The sequence below is a fragment of the Antedon bifida genome, chromosome 11 (genome assembly GCF_963402885.1).
Source record: "Antedon bifida chromosome 11, ecAntBifi1.1, whole genome shotgun sequence".
NCBI lineage: Eukaryota > Metazoa > Echinodermata > Crinoidea > Comatulida > Antedonidae > Antedon > Antedon bifida.
This window is the reverse complement of record NC_136236.1, coordinates 42,958-64,984: the sequence shown is the minus strand read 5'-3', so window position 1 is coordinate 64,984 and position 22,027 is coordinate 42,958. Positions and strand designations below refer to the sequence as shown.

General features: G+C 32.6%; 1 protein-coding gene across 1 annotated transcript; it reads left to right on the top strand.

Annotated features, from left to right (window-relative positions):
* The first annotated feature begins 152 nt into the window (after window positions 1-152).
* LOC144856283 (protein mono-ADP-ribosyltransferase PARP4-like) lies at window positions 153-21,761 on the top strand. The gene is made up of 44 exons (XM_078714238.1): window positions 153-222; window positions 679-837; window positions 1,112-1,310; window positions 1,553-1,607; window positions 1,853-1,931; window positions 2,028-2,171; window positions 2,306-2,467; window positions 2,597-2,734; window positions 2,869-3,042; window positions 3,152-3,312; window positions 3,414-3,551; window positions 3,745-3,843; window positions 4,067-4,250; window positions 4,438-4,591; window positions 4,674-4,804; window positions 5,007-5,225; window positions 5,336-5,541; window positions 5,717-5,798; window positions 5,887-6,024; window positions 6,153-6,339; window positions 6,438-6,699; window positions 6,840-6,939; window positions 7,035-7,205; window positions 9,461-9,541; window positions 9,869-10,051; window positions 10,168-10,368; window positions 10,668-10,704; window positions 11,505-11,531; window positions 11,652-11,672; window positions 12,311-12,532; window positions 12,674-12,709; window positions 13,645-13,800; window positions 14,034-14,297; window positions 14,677-14,781; window positions 14,974-15,051; window positions 15,246-15,332; window positions 15,930-16,007; window positions 16,263-16,327; window positions 16,533-16,626; window positions 17,975-18,229; window positions 18,383-18,480; window positions 18,790-18,889; window positions 19,032-20,212; window positions 20,328-21,761. Exons 2-43 carry the CDS (start codon window positions 706-708, stop codon window positions 19,298-19,300), a joined length of 5,772 nt encoding a protein of 1,923 aa, XP_078570364.1. The 5' UTR covers window positions 153-222; window positions 679-705; the 3' UTR covers window positions 19,301-20,212; window positions 20,328-21,761.
* The last annotated feature ends 266 nt before the right edge of the window (window positions 21,762-22,027 follow it).

Below are 22,027 nucleotides of genomic sequence, written 5' to 3'. Positions count from 1 at the left end.
TGTTTACGTTGTCACTTTTATATTCGTCATTAACGTCATAAATGTACTTTGTCAGCGTTGAGGGCGCTAAAAGAGTAATGTTTATTTTTAGACGATTACGTAATTGTTTACAGCATTTCCTTATCTCACGGTTGGTTGTGCACTGTCGGTGCCACACCACAACAAACAACAGTAGGCCTAGGCCTAGTAGAGATCGAATTTAATGGAATGACTTACTTGAAGGTTTGTATATAAAGCGGGTTCGAAATTTTAGGGTTTGTTAATTACTTATTTGATGATGATGTTGCATTATATTATTAACAATATGCAATTTCAGATCAACCATTTTTGGCTGTTTTATTAGTTATTAGAGGCTGGTATCGTTGGTCACCGGATCGTTTGCACGATCGACCATGGAGGTATAATTCATGCGATCGACCCTCTTTCTCTCAATAACATGGCGTGCCACTCTCGTCATAATTTACCTTTATGAAAATTCCGAACGATATGTATGGCACGCCTCAAATGTCAAAGAGGTATAGTCTAAATAAAATGTTTTTCCCTGCGAACCAACCAATGCTAAATACTTAAACTAGTAGTATGTTTTGTTTTTAGAGTGCCGTGCTGCCACAATATTATAACCCAATATGGCCCCTCAGATATTGTTAATTGGTTCGCATATTTTTTTTTTCGTTTCAGAATTCTGACATATAAACAGCTTTGATAATGTTGGGTATTTTCCAAGGCTATCAATTTGCATTTGAGCTGGACTACAGTTTCCGTTACAAACAAAAGCAAGACCTAAAGAAGAAAATAACAAACAATGGTGGAATAATAACGTACATCCTTACAAAAAAGGTGAATTGAACAAACTGGCAAGATTTTATTTATATGCTAGACCCTAACGCCGATTTTCCACTAGACGAATTTGTTCGCGCGAATCAAAATTGTCAGCTTATACGCATGCGTAGAGAGGGATTTGGAAGACAGAAAACATGAATACGCATGCGTATAAGATGATGCTTTGAATTCGCCTAGTGGAAATCGGCTTTAACAAATCGATGTTAATCAATTCTATTTTTGGTACAGTGTGTCGTGTCATACTTTTTCTAAAACAGGTTTTTTATTTCAGACCAACTTTCTGATTGTAAGTAATGGAAACCAAGCTGAGTTAACATACAAAGGCAGAACTGCTCAGAAAAATGATATACCAATAGTCACTGTGGAGTTTATATACCGTTGCGTAAATGAGCAAAAAGTTTTGAATTTCACAGATTACCTGGCAACTGATGGTAAGCAAGTAAAGGAATTTGAAAAGGGAAAAATCAAAAGTAAGTATTTGACCATTTAATTGCCAGAGAGCACCAAACACTAAACATCATCACACACTTTCAATAGTATTTATATTTGAACGTTTGATCACTACTAGTACTACTTTTTTCTGAAGAAAACTATCTACCCAATTAAAAGGTATTCTGTCTATTATTTCTAGATATACCTATAATCTTGTATTTATTATTTATTGAAAAGCCATATACTTATTATATAATTATTCTGTCTATGTATTCAACAGGTAAAACTAAGAGTGTTATAAAGACAAGCAGTTCACTTAATGTTAATGCAGTCAGGTATGTAATATTATTTATAATATCCAAAAGAAAATTATTTGACACAAATTATTATTTTGTAAATTCAATTTATTGAAAAATACCCCAAGATGGAGAAGAGATATGTAGTTGGTTTTATTTAGGAGAATTTATTGACTTCTTTTGCAAATTAATACTGTATGTTTTTTGTTACTATCAGTACATAAAAATGGAGTATTTTATTGACTGTTTCTTATGCAAATTAATTATGTATGTTTTTTTTTCAGTACATACAAATGGGGTGACAATAAAGCACCAGAGTTTGATGAAATCAATTATGAAGTTGCCAAAAGCTGTCTCCTTTTGGTAAGTTTTATTTTAACAACTAAAAATCCAAATTGGCATTAGTCACTGATTCAGAGAATATCTACACTCAAAATGTTTATTATTTATTTTTTTCAGAGTTCACCAAAACCCCAAAAGGGTAGCCTTTTTTACCAGCTTGAACTGCACGTTTTACCAATTACCAACCAGTCTACTATTAATAAAAACCCAAAATACTGCTTCCGTGTGTTCTGTCACCATGGAAACTGCAATGACCTTAAGGTAGGCATAGGTTTGTTATTGTCAGTTACGTACTACTGCCCTCACGTTGGCATTCATGAAAGTAAAAACTGTGATATAACTTTATAAATTACCATACACAAAATGTTAATGTTTTTACTTCGGATTTTAAATAGGATGAAAATAGTGGTTCAAAAGATTGTCGGTATTTGCAGTCTAGCTCTGATGCCCTTAAAATTTATGCACACTTATACAACTTGTATAGTGGTCCAGCCCACAATTACAAGAAATCAAACAAGTTTATCTCAAGATGGATTGGATCTGATAAACAGAGAAAGGTAGAATTTGATTTGAAAGAAAGTAGAAAATTATGTAGTAGATCTAACTATGAAATGTCGCAATATTTATTACAATTAGTTTTAAACAATTCGCAATTGGAAATTATTAATTTAAATGTTTTTCTTTAGATCTCTATGGAATCCAGTTTTGAATCTGATTCTCTGTCATCAGAAATAGTTGAGTTGGTAGAACATATTTGGCAAGAAGCAAATGAAGAACTAAATGATCTCTTGTCTCTGCCTCAAGCAAGTCTAAAGAAAGAACAGGTATATTCGGCCGCTGTGATTCCTTGGCTACATCCTGATTTCAATGTTGGCTGTTTTGTTTGTTTTTTTTAATACACATTGTTTTGGAAGGCAACTTGAAATGATACTGATCTTGTTTAATTTTATTTATTCAGGTTGAAAAAGCTGAAGCAATACTTCTACAAATAAAGCATGAATTGGATAAAAACCAAAATAGGACAGAGCTTGATAAACTTAGTAAGAGATTCTTTGAACTAATACCTCTTCAGAAAACCTATAGTGTGATTGAAGACAAACTGACGTTAACAAGAGTACATGATATTTGTCAAGTATGTAGAATTTGTTTTCTTGTTTTTATATGACTTTGTTCATTATTTCAGCAGTCTTTATGATCTGGAGCAAACAAACTGATTTATTTTTTATTGCTTAATTTTATAGCTGATTAAAGATGTAGTGAGTGTGAGTGAAGCCACTGAATTTTCACCACGTAGCAGTATTCAGGCAAAGGTCCGTGCTCTCAGATGTCATATTCAGCATCTGTCAACTTCATCCCCAGAATTTAAAACAATTTTAGACATGGTCAAGGCTAACAATGAAAGGTAAACAAAAGTGATATTTATCACAAATATGCAATAAATACTATGTTAAAATTATACATAATTTAATATAAACATCAACATTTTTAAAAATTATTTTACAGTAGAAATAAATTTGATGTTAAAAACATTTTTGCTGTTAATCGACCAATTGAAGAGACTAACTTTGCAAATCATCTTGGAAATAAAAAGCTTTTATTTCATGCGTCCAAGCCAGCAAACTTTGTTGGCATATTTACACGGTTTGTATACTAGTTTTGTTTTGTAATAATGTTGACAACATCACATACAATAACACATGTCTTTCCTATTAAAATTACAAGCATAGTACAGAACCTGATTCTATTCTGTGTAGTGTGATTATGTTTATCTTATAGTGTTAACTTAATATTTAATTGTGTCATGCTTTCTTCATGTTAACACTTGTATTTTCAGAGGCCTTCTTCTGCCTAACATAGTTGTAGATGATTTTGGTGGAAAAAGAACAGATCCTGGCAACCTGGGATGTGGAATTTATTTTACAGACAGTAGCAGGTACGGTCAATTATTAGTAACAATGATTGTGAACAGAATCTTAATGTGTTTCACTTCTTTTATATTGTATACAAATTGTATTCTATATTTCCAATAAAGAAACAAACACAGTTTTATTATTTATTTCATTTCGTTGACCATGATTATTGATTGCCTGAACTATAATGAAAAAAAGTATAAAAAGTGCCTTAGCTACAAAATATCTTTTGTTTATTTCTTCTAGTACAAGTGGAAAGTACTCTTCCCGAGGGAAAATTAAAGGATCTCGCTTTATGCTCGTAAATGAAGTAGCACTTGGAAAGTGTCTGGACATGAAGTCTAAAGATTACAAACTGTCATCTGCCCCAGGGGGCTATGATAGTGTGCATGGTGTGAAAACAGCAGTTGGAATGAAGTCGGATTTCATGGTATTTTAACACACACTTTCAATAATAACTTTAGTTGATGTAGATCCTGTATTTGTATTAGTGTTTGAATGACAATCTGAGTGCATATTGTGATTTCATTGTTTTTATTTTGCACCAAAGCCTTGATAGTGATTTTTGGCTGTACTTATTGATATTTGACATTTGTTGATATTTGTTTTTTTTTAAGGATGATGAGTTTGTTGTATACAATACAAATCAACAACGTATTCGTTACCTTGTTGAGTTTACACTTCCTGAGGACACCATCAAAGATATTGTTCATATGTCAATGATGACAGAATCACAGGATAAAGATTTAGACATGATGCATACAGATATCAGTAAGTAGCTATTTTGTTTATATTTAAAAAACACTGATTGAAATCTAGTTTATTAAGCATTAACTGATTCCTAATGTTTTAGATATTGATGATATTGAATGTATTGTGAATCCATTGGACAAGGTACAAGCTGGTCTGCAGTCTGTGGACAATCATTCTGTCCCACTAACTGCTGTTCATATCAGAGTAAAGTTGATAGATCTTGCTGCTCAGGTTAGACTCATCAATTAATAGTTAGTTTCCATAACACTGTTCTAGGTATAATACCTTGTTTCATTAAGTATAGTTTATCATACTTAACAAAATGTATGCTTTATACATATGCGATGGTATAGGTTTAGTCTTTTGTATAAAGTAAAAACTAAGCAAATAATTTATCAAATTTGCACTGATAAATGAATAATTTTATTTACAGGTTGTTGTACTCCAAGCTTATAAGAATGACAACAACGTTCCAATTGAAGCCAAGTATGTATTCCCTCTGGATGACATGGCAGCAGTGTGTGGCTTTGAGGCTTTCATTGATGGTAAACACATCATTGGTGAAGTTAAAGATAAAGAGGTCGCTCATCACGAATACAAAGAGGCCATCAGAAAAGGACATGGGGCTTACTTAATGGATGAAGAAACACCTGTAAGTAACTTCAGAGTTTTAAAAACCAAAATATAACAGAAATACTGAAATAAGAGATTACATACATTGATTAAGAGCTTGAATTGGTTGATTTGTTTTGTTTTCTAAAGGATGTTTTTACTGTGAGTGTGGGTAACTTGCCTCCAAATTCTGAAGTGTTGATTAAAATCACCTACGTAGCAGAGTTAGCTGTTGATTCTGGCAAGATTGTTTTCAATCTTCCAGGCAGTGTAGCACCTTGGAAAAAAGATAGTGCTCTCTCTGTGACAACACAGGAAGAAATGGAAACCATGAAGATTTCGAGCAAACCAAAAGGGTACACATATTTCATATTTTATTATGCCAATGTTTTATCAATTGAAAATAAAAGGTTGTATCACCCAACAAAGCTTCCGAAGGCATCTGTAATTTAATTTATGAATTTGTATTTTGTAATATAATTTCCGTTGATAGCAATTTAAATGATACAAACAAAATAATTTTTCCCGCAGAGATACATCAGTCCAGGTTGCAATTGAGATGCCTTATGAAATTCGTTCCATTAAGTCTCCAACTCATCCTGTCAAAATGAAGGTAACAACAAATATATAAGTGAATTATTTGTTATTTATCAATAAATATTGACCAGCTTCAGGTATTGATAGATTTTGTTTTTATTTAGCAATCTGCTACCAAGGCTACGGTAGAATTACAGAAGAATATTTCATTGGGAGATGGTTTTCAACTTTTGATCCAATTAGCAGAAATACATGTACCCAGAATGTGGGTTGAGAGACATCCTGAAAAGGTTGACTCACAGGTATGACTTGTTTAAAACTAAACGTTTCAATATGTTTTAGATATTCCAGTAATTTTAAGAAACAAAATTAAAAACAAATGTATGTACAATATTTTTTCCCATGACATTTATTTTGTTGTTGTTAATAGGCATGTATGTTGACATTCTATCCTGAGTTTGAAAGTGAAGATAATCAATCTCCAGAGATTCTGTTAGTGCTTGATTTGTCAAACTCAATGAAAGGAGAGAATTTATTGGAAGCTAAGAAGATTCTCCTTATGACTCTTAATCATCTTCCATCTAACGCACTGTTCAACATCATCACATTTGGAACCAGTAAGGCAGAAATTATTATCATCTGGTAAACAGAATAGTAAAATATTTGGCCAATACCAACAATTTGTAATCAATCTACTGATGTCTTTGTTTTTTAGATTTTGACGAGTTGTTTCCAGCTAGTCAACCAGTGTCCAATGCTAATCTGTCTCTTGCTAAAACGTTCATCTTCAGTGTTCAAGCTAATATGGGCAACACAGAAGTATGGCGTCCTCTTCATGCCTACTTTTTGCTTAGTGATGCCAAATGTCTGCGGAACATCTTTTTGATTTCTGATGGACACATCAATAATGAGGAATCTACTTTAAGAGCAATTCGACTAAATTCAAAATCTAACCGAGTGTTTACTTTTGGGATAAGGTATATTAGTTTTCAGTTTGTAAGATAGATTTAGTTTAAATAAAATGTTTTTAACTTATAAAATTCATGAATGGTCACTGTTTTAAGTACTAAAACGAAAAATTAAGAATTCATGTCTTCAACTGTTTCTATTACCTTAGCTCCAGTGGCAACAAACACTTGCTGAGAGCCATCGCCCGTGTCGGAACTGGAGCCTTTGAATTCTTTGATACAACTACAAAGTCCAAGTGGGAAAGAAAGGTTAGAGGTTAAATAAAAATAAACAAAATAATTATAGTCTGTTTTAGAATGACACTAAATAATACAATAGTTTTAAAATGATTTAATTTTAATAGATCAAAAATCAGTTACTGAAAGCTAGGCAACCAGCATTAAGCAATGTGAGTGTTGAATGGCAACAATTTGATGATAATGCCCCCAAACCAATCCAAGCACCCGGACAAATAACATCGTTATTCAGTGGATCACGGCAAGTAGTGTATGGATACATTCCATTTTGCCAACAGGTTAGAATCATTCATAATTCACATACAGTTTATTAAACTTACATCAACAATTTAAATATCCAGATTGAGAACATAATGTCCTTGGTTACTCAGTGCTAACAATTTAAATATCCAGATTGAGAACATAGTGTCCTTGGTTACTCAATGCTAACAATTTAAATATCCAGATTGAGAACATAGTGTCCTTGGTTACTCAGTGCTAACAATTTAAATATCCAGATTGAGAACATAGTGTCCTTGGTTACTCAGTGCTAACAATTTAAATATCCAGATTGAGAACATAGTGTCCTTGGTTACTCAGTGCTAACAATTTAAATATCCAGATTGAGAACATAGTGTCCTTGGTTACTCAATGCTAACAATTTAAATATCCAGATTGAGAACATAGTGTCCTTGGTTACTCAGTGCTAACAATTTAAATATCCAGATTGAGAACATAGTGTCCTTGGTTACTCAGTGCTAACAATTTAAATATCCAGATTGAGAACATAGTGTCCTTGGTTACTCAATGCTAACAATTTAAATATCCAGATTGAGAACATAGTGTCCTTGGTTACTCAATGCTAACAATTTAAATATCCAGATTGAGAACATAGTGTCCTTGGTTACTCAGTGCTAACAATTTAAATATCCAGATTGAGAACATAGTGTCCTTGGTTACTCAGTGCTAACAATTTAAATATCCAGATTGAGAACATAGTGTCCTTGGTTACTCAGTGCTAACAATTTAAATATCCAGATTGAGAACATAGTGTCCTTGGTTACTCAATGCTAACAATTTAAATATCCAGATTGAGAACATAGTGTCCTTGGTTACTCAGTGCTAACAATTTAAATATCCAGATTGAGAACATAGTGTCCTTGGTTACTCAATGCTAACAATTTAAATATCCAGATTGAGAACATAGTGTCCTTGGTTACTCAGTGCTAACAATTTAAATATCCAGATTGAGAATATAGTGTCCTTGGTTACTCAATGCTAACAATTTAAATATCCAGATTGAGAACATAGTGTCCTTGGTTACTCAGTGCTAACAATTTAAATATCCAGATTGAGAACATAGTGTCCTTGGTTACTCAATGCTAACAATTTAAATATCCAGATTGAGAACATAGTGTCCTTGGTTACTCAGTGCTAACAATTTAAATATCCAGATTGAGAACATAGTGTCCTTGGTTACTCAGTGCTAACAATTTAAATATCCAGATTGAGAACATAGTGTCCTTGGTTACTCAATGCTAACAATTTAAATATCCAGATTGAGAACATAGTGTCCTTGGTTACTCAGTGCTAACAATTTAAATATCCAGATTGAGAACATAGTGTCCTTGGTTACTCAGTGCTAACAATTTAAATATCCAGATTGAGAACATAGTGTCCTTGGTTACTCAGTGCTAACAATTTAAATATCCAGATTGAGAACATAGTGTCCTTGGTTACTCAATGCTAACAATTTAAATATCCAGATTGAGAACATAGTGTCCTTGGTTACTCAGTGCTAACAATTTAAATATCCAGATTGAGAACATAGTGTCCTTGGTTACTCAATGCTAACAATTTAAATATCCAGATTGAGAACATAGTGTCCTTGGTTACTCAATGCTAACAATTTAAATATCCAGATTGAGAACATAGTGTCCTTGGTTACTCAGTGCTAACAATTTAAATATCCAGATTGAGAACATAGTGTCCTTGGTTACTCAATGCTAACAATTTAAATATCCAGATTGAGAACATAGTGTCCTTGGTTACTCAATGCTAACAATTTAAATATCCAGATTGAGAACATAGTGTCCTTGGTTACTCAATGCTAACAATTTAAATATCCAGATTGAGAACATAGTGTCCTTGGTTACTCAGTGCTAACAATTTAAATATCCAGATTGAGAACATAGTGTCCTTGGTTACTCAATGCTAACAATTTAAATATCCAGATTGAGAACATAGTGTCCTTGGTTACTCAGTGCTAACAATTTAAATATCCAGATTGAGAACATAGTGTCCTTGGTTACTCAATGCTAACAATTTAAATATCCAGATTGAGAACATAGTGTCCTTGGTTACTCAATGCTAACTGGTTTTGTGATATAATTTAATGATTGTGCATTCTTTTAGAAATATTTCTATTTGATAAATATCAAATGTGAAAACAATTTCATCTGGTTTTGATGTAAAAAGGAGAAACTGTTTCCGACATTCGTAAGTTTTTCACAGGTTTTATGAACTCTATCTTTTTATTATCATTCCATTAAAGGCAACTTTAAAAGCTGAGGTTGGTGGAGAAGAATTATCAACCATGGTTTCCACTCAGGAACTTAATATAACAAAGGGAAAGGTAAGATATTAGTACATTTTATGTTATTAATCTTTAGAAGTATTCCTCAAAATCCTCGATTTTTATTATCAAATTCTATATCAATGTTGAAATAGCAATATCGTTGCATTATGACTAAATTTCATATGGAGATGAATTTATTATAACTTGATTGATTTCCAAATCATACATATTTCTTGATACATACAGTAGCAGTTTCTATGTCAATAATAACAGTTGTATACAAAATGATTAAAAACCTGTAGATACTACACCAACTGACGGCCAGAGCTATTTATATCTATGTCAATAATAACAATTGTATACAAAATGATTAAAAACCTGTAGATATTGCACCAACTAACGGCCAGAGCAATCATCCGTGACTGGGAAGACGGAACTTTGGATGTTGACCCGGTAGAGCATGACATTAAGAAAGAAGCTCAGAAATCTTACATCATTGATGTCAGTAAAGAGTATTCTATAGTGACACAATTTACCAGTTTTATCGCCGTAGAAGAACGACATAAGGTTTGTATTTATTTGTTAATATTACTTGTTTGGTACATAATTTTCTTTAAAAAAAAATTAAATAATAGTAAGTACTTTTTAAAAATGAATTTATATTGTTCAAATAATTTATACAGACTGATTTCCTTGGAACTGTTTTCAAGCCAAGTATTAATGACCTGGTTGCTAAGGAAGATGTTGATGTTATTCCTTATATTGGCTGGGAAGAAAATATTGAGCATAGTGTTCAGAAAAAAGAAGTTGGATGTACAAGTTTGGAAGAAAATAATGAAGATGAAAATTCAGTTTCAGCGTCTGATTATTCTGAAGATTATTTGGTAAGACTAAGTACACCCATAAAACACACAATAAGATAAGATAAGGATAAGAGAAAATATAAGAAAATAACGGGGAAAAAATCAAACAATGGAATATATATTAGGAAGATGTATAACATCATTGTATTGATCATTTGAAAATGAAATTAATAAAAGTAGTTGTTAACGCCACAAAAGAGAAAAAAAAAGTGATTCTAATAACTACTTTAAAACCTTTCTGTCCAATAATTATATGTTGTCTTGAGAGTTGTTCTATTTAGCTTTTACATTAATACTAAATTGTATTTTTAATCTTTTAGAGTGAAGCGGACATGCTTTGCATTTCTGAATATTTAGGTTAGTGAATGATATTATTTTATATAATTGTGTATAAACAACATTACACCATGTTAAATACTACATGACAGGAACACATACTTTATTATGATTCATGTTAGGGCTTTGACTCCTAACCCTTATTGTATCTCAGACCATTCTATACTGTATGCCATTCTATAATACCAAATTGCCTGATTGTATAGTCTATTATTAAAATATACTGTATACCATTCTATATACCAAATTGCCTGATTGTATAGTCTATTATTAAAATATACTGTATACCATTCTATAATACCAAATTGCCTGATTGTATAGTCTATTATTAAAATATACTGTATACCATTCTATATACCAAATTGCCCGATTGTATAGTCTATTATTAAAATATACTGTATACCATTCTATATACCAAATTGCCTGATTGTATAGTCTATTATTAAAATATACTGTATGCCATTCTATATACCAAATTGCCTGATTGTATAGTCTATTATTAAAATATACTGTATGCCATTCTATATACCAAATTGCCTGATTGTATAGTCTATTATTAAAATATACTGTATACCATTCTATATACCAAATTGCCTGATTGTATAGTCTATTATTAAAATATACTGTATACCATTCTATATACCAAATTGCCTGATTGTATAGTCTATTATTAAAATATACTGTATACCACTTAATTAGAACCAATTAAGAACAGCCTGTAGATCAGTTATAGAAATATATTTTCTTTGTGTGCTGTCCTGTTAAGTAATTATTTTGTTTTTTCTGTAATTATTATTATTAAATTGCTGGTTCTTTTACAGATGATAAAGATGGCGACTCATTTGAATGTAAGTGAATGTTTTGCTATTACAGTACAGGTATTTGAATGTAAGTGAATGTTTTGCTATTACAGTACAGGTATTTCATAATTATTTTAATTTTAATGGTATTTCTGTTTCTTTTTCCAGCTGGTGACGAAATATATGAAGGTCAGTAAAAGTTTTGATTTATTTACTGAAAAATTAAATCCTAAAAATAAACAGGAGATTCAATCTTGTATTCCCAATACCTATTTATCCGAACATTCTGTACCAGCTCAAATAATAATTATGTTTTAATTGCACAGATATGCCTATTGTAATGGACTCTGGTTCATGTTCTAAAATGAACATTCTGTACCAGTTCAAATAATAACTATGTTTTAATTGCACAGATATGCCTATTGTAATGGACTCTGCTTCATGTTCTAAAATGAACATTCTGTACCAGTTCAAATAATAATTATGTTTTAATTGCACAGATATGCCTATTGTAATGAACAGATATTGCACAGATATTGTAATGGACAGACATGCCTATTGCACAGATATGCCTATTGTAATGGACTCTGCTTTATGTTCTAAAATGAACATTCTGTACCAGTTCAAATAATAACTATGTTTTAATTGCACAGATATGCCTATTGTAATGGACTCTGCTTCATGTTCTAAAATGAACATTCTGTACCAGTTCAAATAATAATTATGTTTTAATTGCACAGATATGCCTATTGTAATGGACTCTGCTTCATGTTCTAAAATGAACATTCTGTACCAGTTCAAATAATAATTATGTTTTAATTGCACAGATATGCCTATTGTAATGGCCAGACATGCCTATTGCACAGATATGCCTATTGTAATGGACTCGGGTTCATTTTCAATTAAAGCTGGAATGGCTGGAAACACTTTCCCATCCAGGGAACTACCAAGTGTTGTAGGTCATCCTCGTCACCAAGGTGTCATGGTTGGCATGGGTCAAAAAGATGCATATATTGGAACAGAAGCTGTAGGAGGCTCCTCACGTCTATGTAAGTATGTAGAAAATTGTCTGAATCAACATTTTTAATTCTCATCTTTTTGTCTGTGTGTTGAGAATTGTCTGAATTCAAATTATATCAATATGACTGATAATTTAAAACAAATTATATATTACAATTTCTTTTTTTTAGTTTGTGAAATAGAAAAAATGAAAAATCAACAATCATATCAGCCAACATCTACCTTCTCTTTTGGAAATGGCTTAATGGGTACTCCTGCACCGGTTTCATCCGTTGCACCTGCAAGTGGAAATGGCTTAATGGGTACTCCTGCACCACCCTCATTCGTTGGACCTGCAAGTGGAAATGGCTTAATGGGTACTCCTGCACCACCCTCATTCGTTGCACCTGCAAGTGCACTTTCCTCTTCCCTTCTTGCACCAGTTCCTCAACAACAGCCAGTTTCATTTTTGTCAACACTGGCTCCACCACCATCATCATCACGATGTGCATCTGTATCACCTCCTGCTTCACTTCTACCAAACCTTTGTTCACCATCAAAGCCACCAGCACCTGTACCACGTCCTCGTCCTTCTTTAAAACATCTACCACCTCCACCTCCACCTAAACCAAAGCTTTTTTTAATTGATGATGAATATGATGATTATGATGCTATGGGTTTTGATGATCCATGTCCACCTAAACCAAAGCCAGGTATGTTTGGTGCAAAACATGTTTTATTTTTTTGGATGTTATATCACAGGGTTCGATATTTAAAAAAAGATTTGAAGATGCTCTAATTTAGTAACAAATAAAAATGTTTAAAATATAAAGATGAGTATACATATGTATATTACAAACCAAATCTCTACAGATTACTGTATTTCAAATTTGTAAATTATGTTTAATTTAAAGCAGTACCTGCCATTTGTTTTATTTAACACTGAATTTATTGTAATCAAATCTAGCATTGTATATTGTGGCAGGAGTTTTTTAGTTTTAGATAGTTAAATTTTGTAGACTTTGTGCAAGTTAAAAAGTGGCACGCTTTCAAAGTGCTTGTTGACATAAAACACATTCCTCATGTAATACAGTATTACATTTTGCAGGCCCACAGCAAATGCAACAACAGCAAATGCTTGGTAAGACAACACGACAATCAGCTGAACAGACGACTGATAGATTACCGGCAGTAGATTGTTACAGAACGCAAAAATGTACTACTTTAAGATCTGGTGCATCTAGACAAAGTCTCCCTATGGGTATGGCTCCACCTGCAGCTGCTGCTGTTGTACGGTCACCACCTTTAGCAAAATCAGGTGAGTTTGTTATTTATCTATACAAAGTCTCTCTATGGGTATGGCTACAGCTGCAGCAACTGCTGTTGTACGGTCACCACCTTTAGAAAAATCAGGTGAGTTTGTTATTTTTACTTGAAGAACACAGATTTGTTTTTGCTGCTTTGTAGTGCTGTGCAAATAAATCGCTGTGACATTATTATGGTAGTTGATTGATTATTCAATCCAGTGTTTCTCTCTTCTTCTTTTTTCAGAAGACTTGTTAATGACCAATAGGGAACAAAATGTAACGAAAATGTTAACAATGAAAACTCGTGGACTGTCACCACTAACAAACTCTAGTGCTTCAGATCCATCACTTCCTCGTCGTTCAAAACAATGTCATGTACCACCTCCACCTAAACCAAAGCTAGATACGTTTGTTTTAATGGATAATGATGAAGATTACAATGAAGTTGATGATTACGATTATGATGCTATGGGTTTTGATGATCCATGTCCACCTAAACCAAAGCCAGGTATGTTTGGTGCAAGACATGTTTTATTTTTTTGGATGTTATATCACAGGGTTCGATATTTAAAAAAAAGATTTCAAGATGCTCTAATTTAGTAACAAATAAAAATGTTTAAAATATAAAGATGAGTAAACATATGTATATTACAAACCAAATCTCTACAGATTACTGTATTTCAAATTTGTAAATTATGTTTAATTTAAAGCAGTACCTGCCATTTGTTTTATTTAACACTGAATTTATTGTTATCAAATCTAGCATTGCATTGTGGCAGGAGTTTTTTAATTTTGTAGACTTTGTGCAAGTTAAAAAGTGGCACGCTTTCAAAGTGCTTGTTGACATAAAACACATTCCTCATGTAATACAGTATTACATTTTGCAGGCCCACAGCAAATGCAACAACAGCAAATGCTTGGTAAGACAACACGACAATCAGCTGTACCGACGACTGATAGATTACCGGCAGTAGAACGTTCATTGTCATTAGGTACTTTTGATTATTACTTAAAGATTATTATTAATGACAAGCTATTCTTGCAAATTGCACCATGTATTTCATAAAACTCTCATTAAATTCATTCCCACACCACTCCATTCATTTGGTAGTCGTCATAAGTTAGTGTTTTCCGTCAATATACATCATTTGAAATTAGTAAACAATTATTGCTTTATATGCTAGGTGTCATGCGTAGTATGTGTAGAACAGATGCATATGTACCTGTAGAAGAAATATCTGACGCAATGTCCTTTAATACATGTAAGTATTTAGAGAGTTTTCAGATTAAAAAATGTTGGTAAGGTTAAATTTATACTATTTTACTATTCTATGTATGTGTATGTGTGGCTATGTGGGTGAATGTATGTAGAGAATATCCTGTCAGTAGTCTTTGATACTTACCTCAAAATCATTTGCATCAAACTCTAACAAAAGACTATCTGTTTTGATTGTAGCTTTGCAAACAAAGAAAAAACAGCGTGAACATTGTGTTCACAGAAGAAAGTGTAAGGAAACATCTCGTTGTTCAGATCAACCATATGGTGTGTTTATGCATCTCACATTACTTCATTTACCAAATAATTTGAAGAATAATTTTTTTTTTACTGTTTACTCATGATATTTTTTATGTTACACTTTTAATAATATGATTTTTCTGGTACAGTGAAAATGAAAATGTTTTAAAGCCTTAGTCCAATAGTGAAGACTTACTAACAGAGCTTAGTCCAATAGTGAAGACTTACTAACAGAGCTTAGTCCAATAGTGAAGACTTACTAACAGAGCTTAGTCCAATAGTGAAGACTTACTAACAGAGCTTAGTCCAATAGTGAAGACTTACTAACAGAGCTTAGTCCAATAGTAAAGACTTACTAACAGAGCTTAGTCCAATAGTGAAGACTTACTAACAGAGCTTAGTCCAATAGTGAAGACTTACTAACAGAGCTTAGTCTAATAGTGAAGACTTACTAACAGAGCTTCAAATAAAACTTCTAGCAATTAAGGCAATGTTTTAAAAATTCAAACCAGAGAATACTTAACTATGGACATTTGGTGCACCTACTTTCAATATATCAAAATCTATTCTGGTTTCTATCCAATTATTGTTTCACTGAAATATTTTGTCACATTTGTCGTTTAGAAAGTATGGAACCACAGAAGAGGCGTAGGGCGCGTGTATTTGGATTGAACAGAACTGATCTATTGTCGTACTACAAAAGTAAGTCTTTTCACTGTTTCTGTAAACCTTAACTCAGTATAATAACAATTGAAATTGTTTATTAAAAAATGAATTTGTGTAAAAAATAACACACATAATACATTAAATGCTGGTAGCAAATGTATGAGTTTAGTTTCTAAATTGACTATAAATCAACCAAACTTAGTTTTTGTTTTATGAGGATCAATGTATGATTCTTCAGATACCATATTTTGTACAGTAATAAACATTTTATCTTATTTTTTCAAATGTTAGAAGATGAGCCAAACCTAGCTTTTGTATTTGAATCACTAAAAGAAGCCATTAATGCACAAGACAAAGTAAGAAACAAATAAATTATGTGATTATTCATGTTGTGATTGTGATTATTCATGATGTCATAATCTATGATATCCGTCATTATCATGTTCAGTGTGTTATTATTATTATTTGTTTATATGTAGCATATTTTTGATTTGTAATCATCATGATTATCCTGTCATTAATGATTATTAACCTAAGTTTATTCACATTTTTATATTAAAGGCTTCTGGTTCCTGGTCGAGATTGTCTGTTAAAGAGCTGATCAAACTTGATGCTGTCATCAATGATCAGTTAAAAGAAATTTCACAAAAAGATGGTAAATATAGAATTCATTATCATTTCCCAGTTGTTCTTCAGATTCAGTGTATGAACCAATCTTATGTACAGCAGTAGTTGTGTGTCTGCTAGAGTATGTTCTTCAATCCTGTTCACTCCTTTTTTCAGATTCAGTGTATGAATCAATCTTATGTACAGCAGTAGTTGTGTGTCTACTAGAGTGTGTACTTCAATCCTGTTCACTCCTTTTTTCAGATACAGTGTATGAATCAATCTTATGTACAGCAGTAGTTGTATGTCTGCTAGAGTGTGTACTTCAATCCTGTTCACTCCTTTTTTCAGATTCAGTGTATGAATCAATCTTATGTACAGCAGTAGTTGTATGTCTGCTAGAGTGTGTACTTCAATCCTGTTCACTCCTTTTTTCAGATACAGTGTATGAATCAATCTTATGTACAGCAGTAGTTGTATGTCTGCTAGAGTGTGTACTTCAATCCTGTTCACTCCTTTTTTCAGATTCAGTGTATGAATCAATCTTATGTACAGCTGTAGTTGTATGTCTGCTAGAGTGTGTACTTCAATCCTGTTCACTCCTTTTTTCAGATTCAGTGTATGAATCAATCTTATGTACAGCAGTAGTTGTGTGTCTGCTAGAGTGTGTACTTCAATCCTGTTCACTCCTTTTTTCAGATTAGTGTATGAATCAATCTTATGTACAGCAGTAGTTGTGTGTCTGCTAGAGTGTGTACTTCAATCCTGTTCACTCCTTTTTTCAGATTCAGTGTATGAATCAATCTTATGTACAGCAGTAGTTGTATGTCTGCTAGAGTGTGTACTTCAATCCTGTTCACTCCTTTTTTTCAGATTCAGTGTATGAATCAATCTTATGTACAGCAGTAGTTGTATGTCTGCTAGAGTGTGTACTTCAATCCTGTTCACTCCTTTTTTCAGATTCAGTGTATGAATCAATCTTATGTACAGCAGTAGTTGTATGTCTGCTAGAGTGTGTACTTCAATCCTGTTCACTCCTTTTTTTCAGATTCAGTGTATGAATCAATCTTATGTACAGCAGTAGTTGTATGTCTGCTAGAGTGTGTACTTCAATCCTGTTCACTCCTTTTTTCAGATTCAGTGTATGAATCAATCTTATGTACAGCAGTAGTTGTATGTCTGCTAGAGTGTGTACTTCAATCCTGTTCACTCCTTTTTTTCAGATTCAGTGTATGAATCAATCTTATGTACAGCAGTAGTTGTATGTCTGCTAGAGTGTGTACTTCAATCCTGTTCACTCCTTTTTTCAGATTCAGTGTATGAATCAATCTTATGTACAGCAGTAGTTGTATGTCTGCTAGAGTGTGTACTTCAATCCTGTTCACTCCTTTTTTCAGATTCAGTGTATGAATCAATCTTATGTACAGCAGTAGTTGTATGTCTGCTAGAGTGTGTACTTCAAAATTGGAAGCAGTTTACAATAATAATTGACAGAGAAATAACAGAAGAGTATCATAATGCAATAACCAGTCTTTGGAATGCGGAGTTCTTTCTTCAGTCAGTGGTACAGCCCAGTGAACATTACAATGTGAAGGAACCAACCTGGATTGAATATGCTGAAAAGCACTTGCTTGAGGCTCCTCCTCAGATAGGTAAGTCATCAACGTTAGCAACTTTATTTGTTTATTTGTTTGTGATTGATCTTACACTTTGCTAAATAGTAGCTTACAATAAATTAACAGTGAGTAATGGTGATTTTAAAAGGTAGGTTGTAGAGTGATTATTATATTAATTTCTCCTTTCAGGCTTACATGATAAAACATCTATATTCATTGATGCTGGAAGTTTGATGTGTTTGGAAGGCCGATTAACAGCAATGTTAAAAACAGGTTATGGAATAACTGTGAGTAAATGTATCTTCTTCGTAAATGTAAATCTTTGCATCTTTTGATATGTTTTTTCATTATCATGTTTTTTGATATTTTTAAAATAATTTTAAGAGCTTTGTCTGTGTACAAACTTTAAATTTTAAATATTATATATTTGACAATAAATGCATTCATGTATTATAGGTGACTGTGAGTATGTATTATAGGTGACTGAGTAATGTATTATTAAACTATTGAAGTGGTTAATCCTACAGACATTCACAACTGGTTCAGATGAATTATATTATTTCAAGAAATTAACAAATTAATTGTTTGTTTTAAAGCATACATTCTGGAGATTATCAGCTTGTTTTGCAGTACTCTTTACCATTGATCGTGGATATGTTTCACAACTTTTCAACCAAGCTGGACTCCGGTCTCTGGGTATGTGCTGTAGTATACATGTTTATTAGTAGTATTGTCTAGTAGTTTCATGCTGAATTTCATGATTCTTTACTGAGAAAGGTTGGGTTCTTTACAGTCTGAGAAATGTATATTAAGTAAGTGCTGTGTGTTTTTTTATTAGGAGTGAAACGTCAACAAGCAGTATATTCCATGTTTACCATGGCTGTTGGCATCAAGTTACTAACTAATGCTGCAAAGGATACCACCTCTTTCACCAAATCTGGAGAAATAGATGCATATTTGAAACATCTATTGGCTGAGTTGGAAACTTCCCTAAATGATAAAGAAAGGAGTTACCCAGGACTTGCCAGAAATCTAGACATGGGCAGCAATTGGCGGAATGTAGCTTCAAAATTATGCAGATTTGAACAAGATGAAGATTGGCTGTAATTGGTTGTAAATTTAACTAAGTTGTTGAGCAACATGTTATTAATATCTTATGGCTAATGTTGTTAATTATTGAGCCACATGTTATTAATATCTTAATGTTGTTTTATACGAGTTATACATTTGTTGCTAGACTTGTATATTTACCAACATTGAATATATATTGATCTGCTTGAAATTAGTCAAGAACATTGCAATATAATGTTTGAATTTGGACATGAAAGGCAATATTTATTTTTACATATTTAAATACATTTACAATGTAGGCAATATACGTTACTTAAAACCTTTATCAGTGTATTAATAACTGAATGTTGAGTCAATATATAGAAAATGTCTTTATTAAGTAATAATCACATTTGTTGCGTAGCACTGTGTAAATTATTTAACAACATTGTCAAATGATTGAAACAGTGTTCTAATTTGGAACATGATCTCATACTCACGTCGAGCACAGCACATCAACGAAAGTTCTACATTTTTGTTTAGTTTAGTTAGTAAAATGTCTCTGGTGGAATTCGAACCTGCGACCTCTCGCCTAGTTCGTTGATGTGCTATGCTCGACGCGATTATCATCATCAGAATATGAGCACTCTGATAGTCAATTGAAGTATATTGATATGTATATATATAAGATTAAGATCCATTCCAAAATTGTTTATATTTACCAAGCTATCTTGTGCCCGAAAGCTCTTCTAATTTTTCTGGTTGTTTTACCTTATTATTTTGATTTGCTTATTTTATTTTGTATCTCCATTGAGATCCAGCCACTGATACCCATCTGTACTGTAGGCTAGATTGCCAATTTAAAGTGAATTATATTATGAGTCAAATAAGCACCCAACACTCCAACAAACAAATTCGCCTAATTTTTATGTTATTTTATTGTATTATACAAAAGTTATAGGTTGTAAAGTATTGTAGTTGTCGCACTCATATGTATCTGTTTGCGGCCTCCTTATACGTTGTAAAGTATTGTAGTTGTCGCACTCATATGTATCTGTTTGCGGCCTCCTTATACGTTGTAAAGTATTGTAGTTATCGCACTCATATGTATCTGTTTGCGTCCTCCTTATACGTTGTAAAGTATTGTAGTTATCGCACTCATATGTATCTGTTTGCGGCCTCGCGCCACATACAACGGAAGACGGCGCCGTCGTTTAATGTTACGTTCCATTTGTTCCGTTCCGTGAAACAAGTTACAAAACATTATTTTAAAACAGCGACCTCAACGAAACTGATCTTTAGCGCCGTCATTTAAAAGGCTCTTTTTACGTTTTTCTGTGATTGTATTGTGAGATTTTATTGTTGAGGTCGTTCGCTGTCAAATGAATATTTTTATCCACAGTAAAAAAGGTATTTATGGGTACTAAATTGTGAATTGATTGTATGTCAAGTACTACTACTACTACTTTTTAATATTGAATTAGGGTTAGGATATAGCATCTCTAAATGTAGTGTCACGGTACGTCTAGCGGTAACGGTTAGATGATTACATAATCGGGTTTTGTAATAGTAGGCTAGGCGTATAGCCTGGCGGTACCAACCGGTTATTTATTAGGTATCCAATGAATAATTACATGGTGTCTATATTGTAAAATCATGAAGGAATAATTTCTTCATGGTAAAATGAAATACTTTAATTCACAATGTACTATCGTACTGTAATTGTTGTAAAATAAAGAAAAGTTTAATAATATTTTCATTAATGTATATACATACCAATGCACTGATGAAGGGCTGTTGCCCGATGACCTCTGTAAACTGTTCTAGCTGTTTTACGTTATCGTTTTGATTTAGCTTTTTGCTTATTTTTTTGGTATCTCCATTGAGATCCATCCACTGATACCTACAGCAGTCATTTTTTTAGTAATTTGGATCTTTGGATATAATATCTTAATGTTATCGCCGCATTTACATTGTTGTGAGGCATCTTGTCTATTGATAAGTAGGCCTATGTTGGATGCCTATCGGAGGTACCTCCGTGGTATGGCAGTAAACCAGTGAATTCTCTCTCATTTATCAACAGTAGTCCATGATAAGTAGGCCTATGTTGGATGCCTATCGGAGGTACCTCCGTGGTATGGCAGTAAACCAGTGAATTCTCTCTCATTTATCAACATTTTCTCCAGAAATTCTACTACATGGTATCTACTGTATAGTGGTTAGGAAAAACGTTGTTTAGTGCTCCGATCATTTACATACATATGCAATAATATATTTAGCAATTATCTGAAATGATTATTAATTATAATGTGATAGAATAAAATGAATAAAATTATATTAATAACAGATTTGTTTGGTTAATTTGTTTACCTTACTTTAGGTTACTCTAAGTTAATATAAAAATAGTTTTAACAATATAACTTAAGCGTTATTCTTTATCAACAGCCTCACAATACTAGTTTTAGTTTCTGAAGGAAACACCTTGTGGTTCTCAAATTAAATACAAATCAATCGTGAATATTTTTATTTATTCTTTAAACTGGGTAGCCTCTTCAATCAAACTATACGGTACTGTTACTTTTATCTTAAACAAATATTTCTTCAGTTTCACTCGCGGAAGTGAGTTGAGTGTGTGTGATTGGACCGTTTCTTTCTGGACCAAGTCTCTCCATTCCATTTTTAATGTGCATCTTCTGAAAGATTTGCTTTGGGTGATATCCAGTAGATTTCGATTTTTGCTCTTCCAACTTTCTTCTAAAACTCAATGATCGCTCGTGTGCTTCT

Excerpts from the sequence above, each read along its gene's own strand:
- LOC144856283 (XM_078714238.1), top strand. The coding sequence starts at position 706 with ATGTTGGGTATTTTCCAAGGCTATCAATTTGCATTTGAGCTGGACTAC. Across the intron at positions 9,542-9,868 it reads TTAATATAACAAAGGGAAAG|ATATTGCACCAACTAACGGC; the intron begins GTAAGATATTAG and ends AAAAACCTGTAG. Across the intron at positions 12,710-13,644 it reads AATGAAAAATCAACAATCAT|CTGAACAGACGACTGATAGA; the intron begins ATCAGCCAACAT and ends CACGACAATCAG.